This window comes from Mesoplodon mirus (assembly GCF_964341445.2).
Source record: "Mesoplodon mirus genome assembly, chromosome: 4".
Lineage (NCBI taxonomy): Eukaryota > Metazoa > Chordata > Mammalia > Artiodactyla > Ziphiidae > Mesoplodon > Mesoplodon mirus.
Window position 1 is genome coordinate 113990382 of NC_138979.1, and position 15512 is coordinate 114005893.

Genomic DNA, 15512 nt, shown 5'->3' on the forward strand with positions numbered 1-15512 from the left:
TTTTCCGTACGATGAGCCAAGATGGCGTGGCCCTTGATTGAAAACCAGATTCAAGATGGCGACTTCCGGCTTCCCGCGCAGCGTCGTGCGTGGCCACGAGGCCACGCCCACTTCCGGCTTCTGCGCCTCAGCATGGCTGCTTTGCGTTTACTGCTGTTTAGTAAGCGGGTGTAGGGTCCGGGGGCTCAGGGGTTCGTGGAGGCGGGCCCGGGATGCCTGGGCTGGCTGCACGGCCTCTCTCCCAACTCTTCCGTTTTCCCAGCAGGTGTCCGGAGGCTGCACTGCGGCGCCGCGGCTCGGGCGGGCAGTCAGTGGCGACTCCAGTGAGTGCCGGTCTGGGGGGAACTGAGGGGCCAGAAGCTGGGCTGAGTCCTCACGGAACTGTTTTTCTCCACCCAGGCAGGGCCTTGCTGCCAACCCCTCCGACTACGGGCCCCTTACGGAGCTCCCAGACTGGTCTTACGCGGGTGAGCGCTGATCTGACAGTTAACTCTACTTCGGAGATTTTCACCCAGAGGGAACGCCCCTGGTCGGAGGCGGGTGGGGCGGAGTGTCAAGGTGCGGGTTGTGTCTGAGCGGACAACGTATTGAACTTTGTATTTGGAGTTGGGGGGAAGAAATCCTATTGTTTATTTTATTAATTAAACTACTCCTATGGAAAGTAAAGCTAGACAGGATCTTCTTGGCTTGTGGGGATAAGCAGAAGCTAACTCTGATGTGGGGCATCCCGCGGGAGGGACAAGACTTTATGTGTCTTAAGAGGGACGTGGTTTTTTTAAAGTTACGAAGAACCGGCCTTCTGTGTGGTGAGTACATTGTTGAGAATTTGTTACCAAGTGCAGGTAGAGCTCTTTGAGAGGCTGTCTAAATGAGCGTCTCAGAGAGGCTTAGAAGAGTGAGGACAGAGGATGACGGGCTCTCTTCAGAAAAGTTTCTTCCTTTACCTTAAAACAAAACAAAACAAAACAAAAAAAACAATACAAAACAAAACGCCCTAGAAACGAAGGACCTTAGAAAAGTTGAAGCCACTCCCCACTGCATTGGGACTCCAGTTCACAGGTGGTAAAATTGAGGCCTACAGAAGTAAATTGCTCAGGAGCACACAGCTAGATAATAGCAAAGCCAGGACTAGAACTGGGCAGAGGCCAGGCCCCCTTCAACAGCACAGAAACCTGAGTATTGGATTCTATAGGAGTATGAACCTTCTTAATCAGATACTTGGTGGCTGAGGAGGATGGTGAAAATTTTTTTCCTACTTGTTATTTACTGTAGGAAGCCTAGGAGCTCCTTGAAGTAGTATGGAACATTGGGAAGACTCTGGAATTGAATTTTTTTTAATTTATTTTATTTTTACTTATTTATTTTTGGCTGCGTTGGGTCTTCGCTCCTCCGCGCGGGCTTTCTTTAGTTGCCGTGAGCAGGGGCTACTCTTCGTTGCGGTGCACGGGCTTCTCATTGTGGTGGCTTCTCTTGTTGGGAGCATGGGCTCTAGGCGCCTGGCCTTCAGTAGTTGTGGCACACGTGCTCAGTAGTTGTGGCTCACAGGCTCTAGAGCGCAGGCTCAGTAGTTGTGGCGCACGGGCTTAGTCGCTCCGTGGCATGTGGGATCTTCCTGGACCAGGGATTGAACCCCCGTCCCCTGCATTGGCAGGTGGATTCTTAACCACTGTGCCACCAGGGAAGCCCATGGAATTGATTCTTAATCCAGGCTTCTCTATTTGCTAACTTTGTGGTTAGCAAATTACTTCATGGTATCTCTCAGTTTCCACAAATGTAAAAGAAGAATACCTATCTCAGATGGTCCTTGGAAGGATAAAATGAAACAACCAGTGTAAAGCACCTGATAGACACAGTATTGGTTCTCTTTCCTGATGAATATTATCTCTTATTTGTCTTGCCTTCAAACTTTTGGACAGAGTTTTCACTGTTTCTTTCTTTCTTTGTAGAAAGTAAGTATCCTTTTAATCTCTGTTATAAACTACTTGAGATCAGATACTGCATTTTTTCAGCAAGTCAGCAGACATTTATAAGATTTTTATTATGGGCCTACACTATACTACAGTGAAAGTAAGGGATACAGTCCTTAATCCCAAGGAACTTAAAGTCTAGCTAGAAAAGCAAAGCGTGGACACTTTAAGAATGAAGTGATAATATTTCAGCGCTCTGCCTCTTTCCAGAAGGATCTGAGGTGGCTAAATAAGGCTGAAAACAATCAGTAGCACAATAAACATCCCCAAACAGAGAGATGAATATTAAATGATGGAGATGCATTTCTTTCAGAAGAGAGAGCTGACAGAGTTGAAGAGGTTAGAGAAGGATTTCTGGGACAAGTAGAGCTTGAGGTGGGCCTAAGAATGAGAATTTGGCTGGAAGGAAAGGAAAAGAGGGTGTTTCATTATAGAGTGAGACAGAACTCAGCAAGGAGTCACTGGTAAGTAGAACAGTAATCAGATTGCTTGAGTGGAGGGTTTCTGAAGATGAAACAGGAGATTCAGCATTGCAAAGGACCTTGAATTCTAGGCTATTGAGGGAGGGGTAAGTAAAATAGAGTAGGAACATGCCTAGGAGCTTATTCTTGGTGGTTCTGGCATACCTCACCATTGAGGGAAGTGTTCTAGGGGAATTAAGCTACAGTGGGTGTGAAATGGAAAAGAGGAGCTCAAGATTTGTTCTTCCCTCTTGCCTATTACAGCCGCTTTCCCAGGGTCCTGCAGGCCATCTCTAACACTTGCCTTTTCTCTCACTTCTATCTGCAGATGGCCGCCCTGCTCCTCCAATGAAAGGCCAGCTTCGAAGAAAAGCCCAAAGGGAAAAGTTTGCAGTGAGTGGCCAGAGCCCACACAGAGCAAACTGTGTGTAATCGAGGCGAAAATTTAAATTGTAACTTGTCTTTAGTTGGCACCTAAGCTAACACGTACCCCTCACTCCGAGGTTTTATCCGCCAAAGGTTTTAACAGTACCGGGAGAAGGGAGGATAGAGTGGGGCACTCCTAGGGCAGGAACCGATAGTAGACACCCATTTTGCTGCCTTCCTCCTGCTTCCCAGCCCAGAACCTGGTTCCACCCCTTCCCCAGTCAGCGGTGTCATTTTCCAGCTGAAACCTCTGACTTTGATCTGTGAATGAAAGGATATACGGTGCAGAGCTCAGGCCCCAGATGTTATCCACACTGTTTTCCTGTCTGTTTCAGAGACGAGTTGTACTGCTGTCACGGGAAATGGATGCTGGATTACAGGCATGGCAGCTCAGGCAGCAAGAGAAGTTGCAGGAAGAAGAAAGGAAGCAGCAGAATGCTCTTAAACCCAAAGGGGCTCTACTGCGGAACCCACGACCAAGTCAATAAAAAGCAACTCCTGTCTCCCCTGGCCTGGCTCTGGCTTGCTTTTCTATCACCTAGATGTGTCATCCCAGCCAGAAGAAAGTCTTTATGTTCCCCATCTGTCTTCAGGGCAAAAGAGGATGGACACCAGGAAGAAGAGGCTGTAAGATCACCGCCTGGAAGTGTTGGCACAGTGCCCTCACCACAGCTCCATTCCGGTTCAGCAGAATCTTGCTCGGGGGTATTGACCCCCTCTTTTGCAGGCTATAGGACTGGCCCAACTTTGCTGCTCTGCAAACATGAAAAAGTTTTCCTGGCTTTAGCCACACACTCAAGCCTTTAACAGCCCATACACAGTTCAGGCCTCATGCAGTTACGCATTAATAAATGTTTTGATGAAAAAGGCTTGCCAGCTGAGATCCACTTTTTGGCAAGCAACTGGTATCAGTTTTTGTAAACTTCAGATACATGGCCCTAGAGGATACTCCCACTGGGAAGGCTGACCCAGGAACAGCAGACTTGGGTGTTGCATGTTCTGCTAAAGAGTGGGATCCTGAGGCTTCTGTGGTTCTGACTGAATTGCAGAGGTTGGTTGGAGAGAGGCCTGTACTTCCCAACCCCCACTTGTGTAGGGGAGCCCTGCGGTGCTCAGCCCCAAACTGACTGTGGAATAGGTACCTAATAGCCACCATGTACTTCCCACAGATCTGTTAGCTGCACAGGCCCCGGGGAAACCTTTCATTTTATTGATCATGGCTCCTCCCATGGATTCTGAGGGAAAAAGGACCTTTGCTCCCATTACAATACCGAGCACTGGGCTTTTCTTCCATTTTCCTGCCACAAATAATGTGACAGTTCTTTTATCTCTAGGATTTCTGGAATTTCCTACCTGACATAATTTCTGTCCAGCCTCCTTTATTCCTTCCCTTGCTTTCTTTCCCTCCCTTCTTCTCTGCCCCCCCCCCCCCGCCACCAACCTCCTTCCTCTCTTCGCTGACCAATGCAGTTCCTGGATCTTAGATTTCGCTGATGGTTGGGTTTTCTGTGTCCCACACTTTTCCTGCCTCTCTTGTGTTGCTTTTCCAGATCTAGCCCTCAGCCTCTTATCTGTCTCCCTTTCTCACCAGCAGCTCTAGCCTGCCCTCCCCCTTCCCTTCATACCTCCACCTTTTGTTCTCAGAGTCTAGTCAGCCCCTGAAGGAGGAGATTATACTTTCAGGGATTATCTCCTTTTCCGGTATAGAGCAGGAACTAAACTCCCGTAGGCCTGGCTCTCATTCTCTCTTTTCTGCAGTTTCACCAAACTTGATTTGCCTTTCCCCGGATTTCATGGCCTTGCACTCCTTTCCTCCCCAGCCAGTTCTAGTTCAAGGAGCAGCAGATTGCAAAGGACAATAAAAAAGGGTGCATTCGTCTTTCTCCGGGAACAGGACCCCCAGATCCAGTGTGGTGGTGGGATTTGTCAGTGGGTAGTTGGGTTTTGGTACTGTTGCTTTTTTATTATTATTTTGTTAGGGGAGGGACAGAGGTGGCTGACAAGAATAAGGGACACAATTTTCCATACGGTTGAGCCACAGGCCCCAGCAGACAACTCCGCACACCGGGTCTCGTGGACACGGAAGATGCCCCCACCACCCCAGGCTCTGAGCTTCCCAGTGCTTCCCACGGAGGTGAGACGAACGGTGGAAGCAGAGGAATCAAGCCACTCAAAATATGCTTAGAAGGAGAAAGTCTCCCACATCCCGTCCCTTGAGTCCCCCCAAGCCCCCCGCTCTCGGCTGTGGCCTCAACCCCTGCAGATGGCAGCCTCCACCACAGAAAGGCAAGTTAGGTTTTTTTTTTTACCCTGCTCTTGGCTGTAATTGGATTCAGACCGAAACAACCACGTCCGCACCGGGAAAGGAGGGCATTGGGGCGGGGGCGGAGGGAGCCTGTGGGAGAAGGGAGGGACCAGAGGAGAGAGCGAGAGAGGGCTCGCCATCCAGTTCGCAGACTAAGCAGAAGAAAGATCAAAAAACGGGAAAGCGGGGACGAGCAAACAGGCGCTTTCAAGAACAATCCCCTCATCTCCAAGCGGACAGCGCTCTAGGAATCCAAATTCAGTGCCTACGGAAGACAAAAGGCGCCCCGAGGGAGTGGCGGTGCGACCCCAGGGCTTGGGCCCCGCCACGGAGCCCGCACGGCCCGGCTGCCCGGACGGTCGCGGACCATGTCTCTCGCCCCACGACCCGCCCGCAGTCTGCTGCTCCCCCTGCTCGCGCTCGCCTCCGCGCTCGCCTCCCTCAGCTCTGCCCAAAGCAGCTTCAGCCCCGAAGTAAGTGAGCTCCTCCGGCCCTGCCCGGAGTCGCGCCCGCCGGGGAGGCGAGCCCGGGGGTCTCCAAGGGGACAGCCCCCATTCGGAGAGCAGGGCTCTCGGCGTCTCGGCTGCTCCGGCCTGCAGGGTCCCCCTTCCTTTCCTTTCCCTCCTCATCTTCAAACTTCCAAGTCGATCCAACTTTTGCCTCCTCCAACTACCACCCCCCCACGCGCGCGCGCGCGCGCCGCCGACTTTCTTTCCCATTCCTTTCCTTGGAAGAACTTTCCAGCCGGGGCCCACTCCCCACCCCTCCCCAGTTCCCCTGGGCTCTGAGCTCAGCTCTGGAACCGGTTGGGAGCCTGATAAATATTTGGACTCCGCTCAGACCTCGCGCTGTCCTGGTTTCTTGTCATGTGCTAGAGTTTGTTGTTTCTTCGACTTTCCAGTTCGCAGGCGCTCTCCCGCCCGCGCTCGCCGGCGCTCTGCCGGCCGGGAGGGCTCCGGGGACGGCACCCCTTGGCCCGGGCCCCCCACGCTGCGGCCGCCGCCTCGCTGGCGCTCCCGGCCCTCCTCGGACGCGTCGGCTGCCAGGTGCGGTCGGGGGTGGCCGGTGGAGCGGGCCCGACCCCCACCCCACCCCCCGCCTTCCCGAGAGGACCCTCTGTGTCCCGGCCCGGAGCCCTGGCGTCGAGGGTCGCGGCGCTGGCGCCCTGGCCCGCGTTTCCGGACACACAAAGGTCTCCTTGTGAGCCGGGGCCTCGGCCGGGCTGCCGCCTCCGCTCCCTGCTCCCCCTTCGGCGCCTTTAGGCTCTTTTTGTTAATTGCTTTTCTGTGTTAATTGCAGGGAGACTGGGGGCGTCGTACGGGGAGCGGGGTGAGGGCCTGGCCCTGGGCTCCCGCGCAGGTCTTGACTGACTCGGTTGCCCCCCACCCATTCCCCGACGCTGGCCCACCGGGCTCGGGAGGAAGCCGCGTGGGAGTTGTCTGAGGAAGTTTTTCCTCTCTCTCTCTTTTATTTTGGGGTGAAGGTGGGAGACGGATTTGATCAGCTTCTTATTTTGGGCCATCCCAACCCACTCAGCTCGGCCAGGGCCTGGGTGCGGTCGGGAGGGGCCGGGAAGGGCCCCTGAGCAGGGGGAAGGGATCAGGACTTGGCTTCCTCCCTCCTGGTCCCGGCCCTGGTCCCACCCCGGGAGGCAACATCTCCAGAAAGAACACACTCTCTCTGTCCTGAGACTGACAGGAAAAGTGTGGCCCTAGGAATGGAGATGACCACGGAGAGTGAAAATCTGCCCAGGGGCTAAGCCTGACAAGGTCCAGGAGGGAGGAGGAGGCATCCTCTTTCCAGGCCTGGAGTCTTCATCGGAGGCCTGAAGGGGAGAGCGCCTAACAAAAGGAGCCCGGGCATCTGGGGGCTTCCCACTGCCAACTTCGCCTGCCCTGCCTTTCTTCCCTCCCCTGCCCCACTAGGTCCCCTTGGGGAGGGGCGGCAGCCCTGGCTCTGTTTTAAGCGGGTCATGGGCAGTCCCAGTGCCAGAACCATCATTTGCTTCTGGGCCATGGAGGGGTGGGAGGCAGAGGAAGGGAGGAGCAGGCCCAGAGGCTGGGATCCAGGGCCTGCAGAAGAGCCAGAGATTCCCCCCAACCCCCTCCAGGACTCCTAGGCCGGTGAAGTGGGCCTAGGAGTGGGAGGGGTTCCTTGTCCTTGACTTTCCCCTAGAGGAATACCTTGCACCACTCAGTTTTCAGGACAAAGCCAGCCGACTCAGTTCTCTAACCCTGCAGAGTTGCTCCCTCTCCAGGCAAATCTGGAGGGAGAGCTGGGGTGGCCCAGGCCTCAAACAGCCGGCCTCCTCCCACCACCTCCAGGGTCCTGCACCAGCTCCAGGACAGCCCTCTCCTCTCCTTGGCCAGTCTGGCACTTGGCCCTTCTCCCACTCAGCCGCAGACACAAGAGTCCTCTCTTCTGTGGTTCCGACCTCATAGTCTCCTCTGTGGTTCTTGCTTTGCTCGGAGCCTAGGCCTGGGAGGAGGAGAGGAATGGGGGCACTTCCTTTCCAGGACTTGTGGCTCTCTTGACTCCAGAGAAGTCCCTTTCTTGACTAAATCTCCACCTTTCTCTACTGCATATGGGGTGGAGGTTGTGGGTGTGAATATTTAGACCTATCCACCTTCTTGAAAGACTCATCAGGAAGAGGGATGTATCCCAGAGCTCCCAGATGTGGATTCTCCCCATCTCTCTGCCACCCTCCCTCCTGTCATCCTGCCCTAGGAGCTTTGCCCCCTGAGGGTTGAGGGGGCCTGACCTCAGTCTTCCAGCTCCAGCAGTGGGCTGCTCCCATCCTTTCCCAAAGCTGAAGCAGCTGCTCCCCCACCAGAGGTCATAAGCCCGCGATGTGACTACCCTACAGGTGAGGCCAGGGGCAAAGGGAGTTTCCTGCATACTTGGGCACAGGCCACAGCAGGCCTCCTGCAGGCGCTAGCTGTGGCATCAGTTAGCGCAGGTCAAGGCAAGTTTAGAGCTCCCAGGAGAGCAGCCCAAGACCAGAGCCTCCTGCTCTGTTCCCTCCAGTATAACAGAGGTTAAACTTCGCTCCCCGCCTTCTTCCCCTGAGGAGGGGCTCTCAGAGCGGGTGGTGCTAGGGTTGTTCAGGCCAGGCCTGTTGGCTGGGTAAAGGCTGTGTTGTTTACATCTCGGGCCCTAACTCCCATCATCAGCCGTGGGGGATCACTTCCCAGAACCATGTTGCAATTCTTGCCCCTGCCGGCTCAGGTCCCCAGTCAGCTGCTCCTGAATCACCCCCAGCCCCAGTGCAGGAGCACTGCACCACCGTCAAGGCCTGGGCCTCGAGGTGAAGGGCCACATGGAGAGCCATCCTAATGACCTGGAGTAAGGGATGCAGCGCCACTCTGCACTCCAAGCTCCCGCCCTAGGCAACCTGCAGCCTCCTCTGGACTCCTTAAGAAGGCAAAGCTGGAGCAGGGACCAGAGCCATCCGAGTAGCATCTCCCCATAGGAGGATCTGAGCATGTTCATGTTCCATATAAAACTTGGCTTATTTTACTTTTCAGGCTTTAGGAAAAGACTCCATTTTTCTTACAATAAAGGCTGACTTTTTCCTCAACAGGGCTTTGCAATGTGGGTACCTTTCAATCAAACACCAGAAACCTAACTTTACTTTAAGGCAATATGCCAGCCTTTATATTATGAACAATTTCACAGCATACCTAAAATAAACTACAGTCACCAAAATACTAAGTAAAATACTAACCCTAATCCTAACCACCATCCTAATCTCCCACTCCCTCTACTGAGAACCTTAAATGGGTCTTTAGGTCCCAAGCCCTAGGTCAGATGCTGCTTGGATGGCGACAGTGGCAGGATCCTGACTCTGTGACTGGATCACATCCGCACCACCTCCAAACGCCCCAGCTTCCCCTATCAGCAGCCAGCCGGAGCCCTAGTTCCTTTTCTGCTCTCCTTTCTGAAAAGATCTCAGCTGTGTATACCCCAGAGGCACAGCATGCCTGTCCCAGGAGAGCCTCATGCCAGGCCCCAAAGTGGAGCCCCTCAGCCTCTCCCCTCTCCATCCACCATGGGCACACCCCAGCCTCAGGTGGGACACGCTGTATTTACAAGAACACTGACACAGAGGAGAAAAGCGCTAGAAGGAATCTCAGCTCTGAGAAGACGTCCTAGAACTCAATGAAACCACCAGGGCTCCCATCAAAAGAGTTACAGCCAAAGCCCAGCGCTGTGGCTCCCCACCCCTCCAAGAGGATCAGCCATACTAGGACCCGGGCCAGAGTTTGGGTCCAGCCTGGGAGTTCCTCCAGACCCACTGCCAGAGCCAGGCTGGGAGCTCACTGCCCTTTCCACACCAAGCCAAGGGTGCATTCCAGGTGCCGTGAGGAAACAGAGGCTCCCCTTGGGCCAGGTGGGGATGCTCCAAGCCACATCCCTTTCCCTACAGGCCTGGCTGCAGCAGTATGGCTACCTGCCCCCTGGGGACCTGCGTACCCACACACAGCGCTCGCCTCAGTCACTCTCAGCTGCCATCGCTGCCATGCAGAGGTTCTACGGTCTGCGAGTGACAGGCAAGGCTGATGCAGACACCATGAAGTAAGTGCTAGACCCTGGCAGGAATTCTGCCCAGCACCCGCCGACACAACACTGAGTACCAGAGAGGCTGCCACCTGAATGCCTGATTCCACCCCCATACCTCATCCCCACAAGCTGATCCCGACCCTCTCCTGTTCATCCAGACCTCATGACCTTGTCTCTTCCCCACACTGACCCTGGGGCCGGACATTCCCCCTCTCCTCTGAAGACCTTTCTCTTTCATACGCTCTCCTGACCACAATCCTCACACCCCAGGGCCATGCGGCGCCCCCGCTGTGGTGTTCCAGACAAGTTTGGGGCTGAGATCAAAGCCAATGTTCGAAGGAAGCGCTATGCCATCCAGGGCCTCAAATGGCAGCATAACGAGATCACTTTCTGGTGAGTCCAACAGGCCAGTGGCCTTTCTCACATCAGGTCATCCTTCCCTATCAGTGGTGCTTAGAGACCCTGAGGCTCCCTTCCCTACTCACCCCTGTTCCTGAGAAGCATCCTCGGGGGTAGGGAGGACAATGGCTCTCCTCCTGGAGACGGGTGCAGCCAGTAGAGGGTATATCCCAGGGCCAGGAAGCCCTCAGTTCTTGGGACAGGGGCGCCGTGCGGCAGCAGGAAGAGCTGGGTCAGACAAAGGTGGCTGGACGGCTCAGTCAGACCTGGGAGAGCACAGGGAGGGAGTTCTGTCCCTTGTCGTCCTAACGCACTCCCATCCTCTCCCCACGTGGCTGGACCTCAGCATCCAGAACTACACCCCCAAGGTGGGGGAGTATGCCACATTCGAGGCCATCCGCAAGGCGTTCCGTGTGTGGGAGAGTGCCACGCCGCTGCACTTCCGAGAGGTACCCTATGCCTACATCCGTGAGGGCCACGAGAAGCAGGCCGACATCATGATCTTCTTTGCCGAGGGTTTCCATGGTGACAGCACGCCTTTCGATGGCGAGGGCGGCTTCCTGGCCCATGCCTACTTCCCGGGCCCCAACATTGGAGGGGACACCCACTTTGACTCTGCCGAGCCCTGGACTGTCCGGAATGAGGATCTGAATGGTGAGCGAGGTAGCCTGGGGACTCTTACCCCTGGAAGAGTCAAGAGTCATTTGTATGGGGGTTCTCCAGCTTCCTCCCCAAGCCTCAGACCCCCAAATCTCAGGGCTTTGGGGGACCACAAACATCTCCCGGTCTGACTTCCAATGAAAGCAGGAATCCTGTTTTGAGCTATTTACACCTGGTCCCTTCTCTCACCCAATAACTGACTTCCCAGTCAAAGACTTCAAAGCATCTGCATCACTCACTTTTCCAGGCAAATGTCATGTCTGGCTCCTGGGAGAAACTGAGGCCCAGATAGGATCTCAGCTTCCCAATCCTTGCTGGGATTTGGATCCGGCCCCAGAACAGTCTCTCGCCTCTACCCAGAAGAGTTGCTGGCTGGCTTTTGCCTCCTCTGCCAAATATGAGGCTGGAACTCAGGATTTGGTCGCTTTGGGTGGAAAATTTGGCAGGCAGTCTTCGTTGTGAACCTGAAGCTTCTGATGGGGAAGCAGGGGGTCTGAGGGAAGGGACCCAGGCTGCCATCATAACCATCTCCATCCCTCCAGGGAATGACATCTTTCTGGTGGCTGTGCACGAGCTGGGCCATGCCCTGGGCCTTGAGCATTCCAATGATCCCTCGGCCATCATGGCACCCTTTTACCAGTGGATGGACACAGAGAACTTCGTGCTGCCCGATGATGACCGTCGGGGCATCCAGCAACTTTATGGCAAGTAATCTATGCCCACATCTGCTCCTTCCTCTCTGCCCCTTATCCTCTCCTGTTCTCCCTGGCCTGTGCATTTTCCCCTCCCTCATGCCCTACAGTCTTCCCCCGGCCCCCCGCCTGACCCTGCCTCCATCCGCTCCCACTTTTAAAAGACCCCACCTTTTCTGTCCTTTCCCAGCTGATTGCTTCAGCCTCCCGCAAAGGCCCAGCCACACCTCTCCAAGGTGTTATCTGCCCATGTGTCTGTCCTTTCCTCCTACTCTGCCACCAAGTCTGAAGTGCCCCTCGTGTTCTCTGCCCCAGGGAGCGAGTCAGGGTCCCCCACCAAGATGCCCCCTCAACCCAGGACCACCTCCAGGCCCTCTGTCCCTGATAAGCCCAAAAACCCCACCTATGGGCCCAACATCTGTGATGGGAACTTTGACACCGTGGCCATGCTCCGAGGGGAGATGTTTGTCTTCAAGGTGAGAGGAAGAAGTGGGCTGGTGTGGGGGACAAAAGGGCTCCATGACTGGGAGGCTGGGTGGAAACTGCAGCAGGAGGACTAAATACTAAAACTGAGGCAGTGGGGGAGCTTTGGGGACCGAGCTGGAGGACAAAGCTAAAGATGTGATGAACTGCCTCCCAGGAGCGCTGGTTCTGGCGGGTGAGGAAAAACCAGGTGATGGATGGATACCCCATGCCCATCGGCCAATTCTGGCGGGGCCTGCCCGCATCCATCAACACTGCCTATGAGAGGAAGGATGGCAAGTTTGTCTTCTTCAAAGGTAACCGGACATTCTGCCTTAGTCTTTGGGTGTGGGGAGGGTCTCCCTGGAGGAGCAAATTCCACCTGACTCCTCCAAAGACCGCAGAGCCCAGGTGGAATCAAATCCTGCCCTTCCCTCTCCTCCCCAGGAGACAAGCACTGGGTGTTTGACGAAGCTTCCCTGGAGCCTGGCTACCCCAAGCACATTAAGGAACTGGGCCGAGGACTGCCTACCGACAAGATCGATGCTGCTCTCTTCTGGATGCCCAACGGAAAGACCTATTTCTTTCGGGGAAACAAGTAAGGCCTCAATCCCTGGGCCCCAGGTCTTCCTCCTCAGACACCACCACCAGGTTCCCTCAATTCTGGAGGAAGACCTCCTTTCCCCCTGAAATGTTTCCCTGAAGAAGAAGCTGGCTGAGCCTGTGCTGTTGCCTAGCAATGGACAGCCTCCATTGGGTGCTGAGTGAGTGGGGTATGACCGGGTCACCATTTCAGAGCTGCTCATTTGATGCCTCCTGCCCCCAGCCCTGTGCCACCGCCCCAGCTGCCAGGCACTGTTATTAAGGGCCGCTGGTGGCTCCTTGCAGCCTGGGCCCTCCCTCCCACCCCCACCTTCCACCGCTTTCAGCTGCAGGCCCTCATTACTCAAAACCCCTGTACCCCCACCCCCGTCCACAGACACACTTTGCTCACCGGCGAATTCAGTCCCGGGTCCCACTCCCCTCGGAGGACATGCCCAGTGTCCAACCACTTCCCTTCCCTGCCTCTCCCCCAGGTACTACCGTTTCAACGAGGAGCTCAGGGCAGTGGACAGCGAGTACCCCAAAAACATCAAGGTCTGGGAAGGAATCCCTGAGTCTCCCAGAGGGTCATTCATGGGCAGCGATGAAGGTGAGAGGGGCACAGGAGGGGTGTCTGTGAGGGGAGGACTGGAACAGGGAGTTAAGAGAGAGCAGGAGGAAAGATGGAGAGGATTGGGTTGAAAATAATGATGAGGAGGACAGGGGAGCCCTTGCCATGTGCCAGGCACTGAGTAAGTGCTTTCCACGCTTCGGACCCCTTAATCCCCACCACTCTCTCAACCTGGTGCTAGAGTTACCTGGTTTGACAGCTGAGGAAACTGATGCTCAGAAAAGCGAAGCGATTACCTCAGCTGGCGCGCACACTGACTGGATCCTCTCCCTCTCTTCTTCTCTCTTTGGCTCTTCTCCGGACGCTGCCCGCACCTCTCGTCTGCCACGCCGCCTTCTTGCTGACCCTCGCAGTCTTCACTTATTTCTACAAGGGGAACAAATACTGGAAGTTCAACAACCAGAAGCTGAAGGTCGAGCCGGGCTACCCCAAGTCAGCCCTGCGGGACTGGATGGGCTGCCCGTCGTCGGGGGGCCGGCCGGATGAGGGGACTGAGGAGGAGACGGAGGTGATCATCATCGAGGTGGACGAGGAAGGCAGCGGAGCAGTGAGCGCGGCCGCCGTGGTGCTGCCTGTGCTGCTGCTGCTCCTGGTGCTGGCGGTGGGCCTCGCCGTCGTTTTCTTCCGACGCCACGGGACCCCCAAGCGACTGCTCTATTGCCAGCGCTCCCTGCTGGACAAGGTCTGACCCCCACTGCCGCCCGCCCACTCCTCCCACGAGGACTTTGCCTCTGAAGGCCAGTGGCAGCAGGTGGTGGTGGGTGGGCTGCTCCCGCCGGTCCCGAGCCCCCTCCCCAGCCCCCCCCGACGTCCCTTCTTCTCTGTCCCATGACTGGCCTCTCCCCACCTCCGCGCTGGCATTGCTTCTTCCCTAGATGGGTCCCCCGGAGGCTGAGCAGGGGCCGGCCTCCCAGCCCCTGCCCCTCAGGGGCCCCCGTGGCTTGGTGTGTGTTCAGCCCCATCTGAATGTCCGGGCTCTGCACTTGAAGGCAGGACCCTCAGACCTCGCTGGTAAAGGTCAAATGGGGTCATCTGCTCCTTTTCCATTCCCTGACATACCTTTAACCTCTGAACTCTGACCTCAGGGGTCTCTGGGCACGCTAGCCCCGCGAGCCCCCAGGGGTACCCAATTGGCAGCCTCCCACCACTCTTTCTGGCTGAAAGAAATTAATCTTGTTGTGAGGGGGAGACTCTGAGAGAGTGAGGGGGTGAGGGCCGCTCAGCTACCCTAAGACCTTGGGAGGAAAGCTCAGAGAGGGTCAGTCCTCTCCACCAAGATCCGCCTCTGCCCCCACCTGCCCCCCGAGAACTTCCGCGGAAGGAGCCTGAGCCATTAAGGACTAACCTGGGGCTGCAGAAACCCTTGACAGCCCTACCCTCCCAAACGTTAGCCTCGGATGGGGATGTCAAGGTTGGAAGAGCTGAGACCAGGGGGTGCAGCTACGGGGTGGGCCCCAGGAGTCCTGGGGGTGAGCCTGGGGGCCGCAGAGAAAGAACCTCACTCAAATGCAGGCAGCTGGGGTAGGGACCCAGGGGCAGAGCAGTCAGAGAGGACAGGACGGGACCAAAAGGCAAACCAGGGAGTTGCAGCAGGAGTAGATGGGGTGGGGGGGCCGGGCAGGCCAGGCCGGCAGGGATGCCACAGGGCGGGCTGTGGTAGCCGGGGGAGGGCACGTTTTATTGGAGCTCTCAGGAAGGGCCCGAGAAAGGCACACCTGCTCCCATTTGGTGCCCTGGCTTCAATCAGACCGCACGGAGGGGAAGGCAGGGAGCCAGAAAAAGGAGCAGAGAGGGCACGCATGGGGGACTGGCGACCGGGGACCTTGATGAGAGCAGCCACCTAGCTAGGGAGCTGAGGATCAGCCTGCCTCCGCCAGCCTCCGGGAAGGGGCGGGCGCCTGGGCGTTTTGTCAGGTTAGCCCCTCGCTTCCCGACGCCCCCCCCAGCCCTTCCTACAGGTGTCCTGCCCTCCCCTCCCCACCCGGCCCACCCATTTGAGGTCTCCTTGGGCCGCCAAAGGTGGTCCTGGTACCCGGAGACCTGGGAGAGTGAGAGACCACGTGGGGGCGGTGAGCGGAGAGGGACGTCGGGTGGGAGGAGTGCGGTGAACGGTGCTGGCAGTTCGGCTAAAGTTGTCTTGTTTGGGTTTTTTGTTTTGTTTAATGTATATTTTTATTATAATTATTATATATGAATTCCCTTCAAATCGTTCCTTTTTGTTAACAAGGGGCATGGGGAGGGGTGGGGGTGGGGCAGAGGCGTCCGACCCCAGGAACCTGCAGGGCGGGGCTGGGTCAGTGCCCTCTAAGGACATTTTCGACCTTGTTCAACCTTTCCACAAAGAATAAACAGTGTTTCACGTTC

At 56.0% G+C, this 15512-nt stretch overlaps 2 protein-coding genes across 2 annotated transcripts; both read left to right on the plus strand.

The window, feature by feature from the left end:
- The first annotated feature begins 6 nt into the window (after positions 1 to 6).
- On the plus strand, positions 7 to 3364 carry MRPL52 (mitochondrial ribosomal protein L52). The gene is made up of 5 exons (XM_082620149.1): positions 7 to 160; positions 263 to 323; positions 400 to 467; positions 2757 to 2821; positions 3190 to 3364. Exons 1-5 carry the CDS (start codon positions 22 to 24, stop codon positions 3340 to 3342), a joined length of 486 nt encoding a protein of 161 aa, XP_082476275.1. The 5' UTR covers positions 7 to 21; the 3' UTR covers positions 3343 to 3364.
- Positions 3365 to 5252: 1888 nt separating this feature from the next.
- On the plus strand, positions 5253 to 15512 carry MMP14 (matrix metallopeptidase 14). Its single transcript, XM_082618425.1, has 10 exons — positions 5253 to 5632; positions 9589 to 9737; positions 9993 to 10115; positions 10468 to 10775; positions 11324 to 11489; positions 11793 to 11949; positions 12114 to 12252; positions 12383 to 12533; positions 13012 to 13127; positions 13502 to 15512. Exons 1-10 carry the CDS (start codon positions 5528 to 5530, stop codon positions 13834 to 13836), a joined length of 1749 nt encoding a protein of 582 aa, XP_082474551.1. The 5' UTR covers positions 5253 to 5527; the 3' UTR covers positions 13837 to 15512.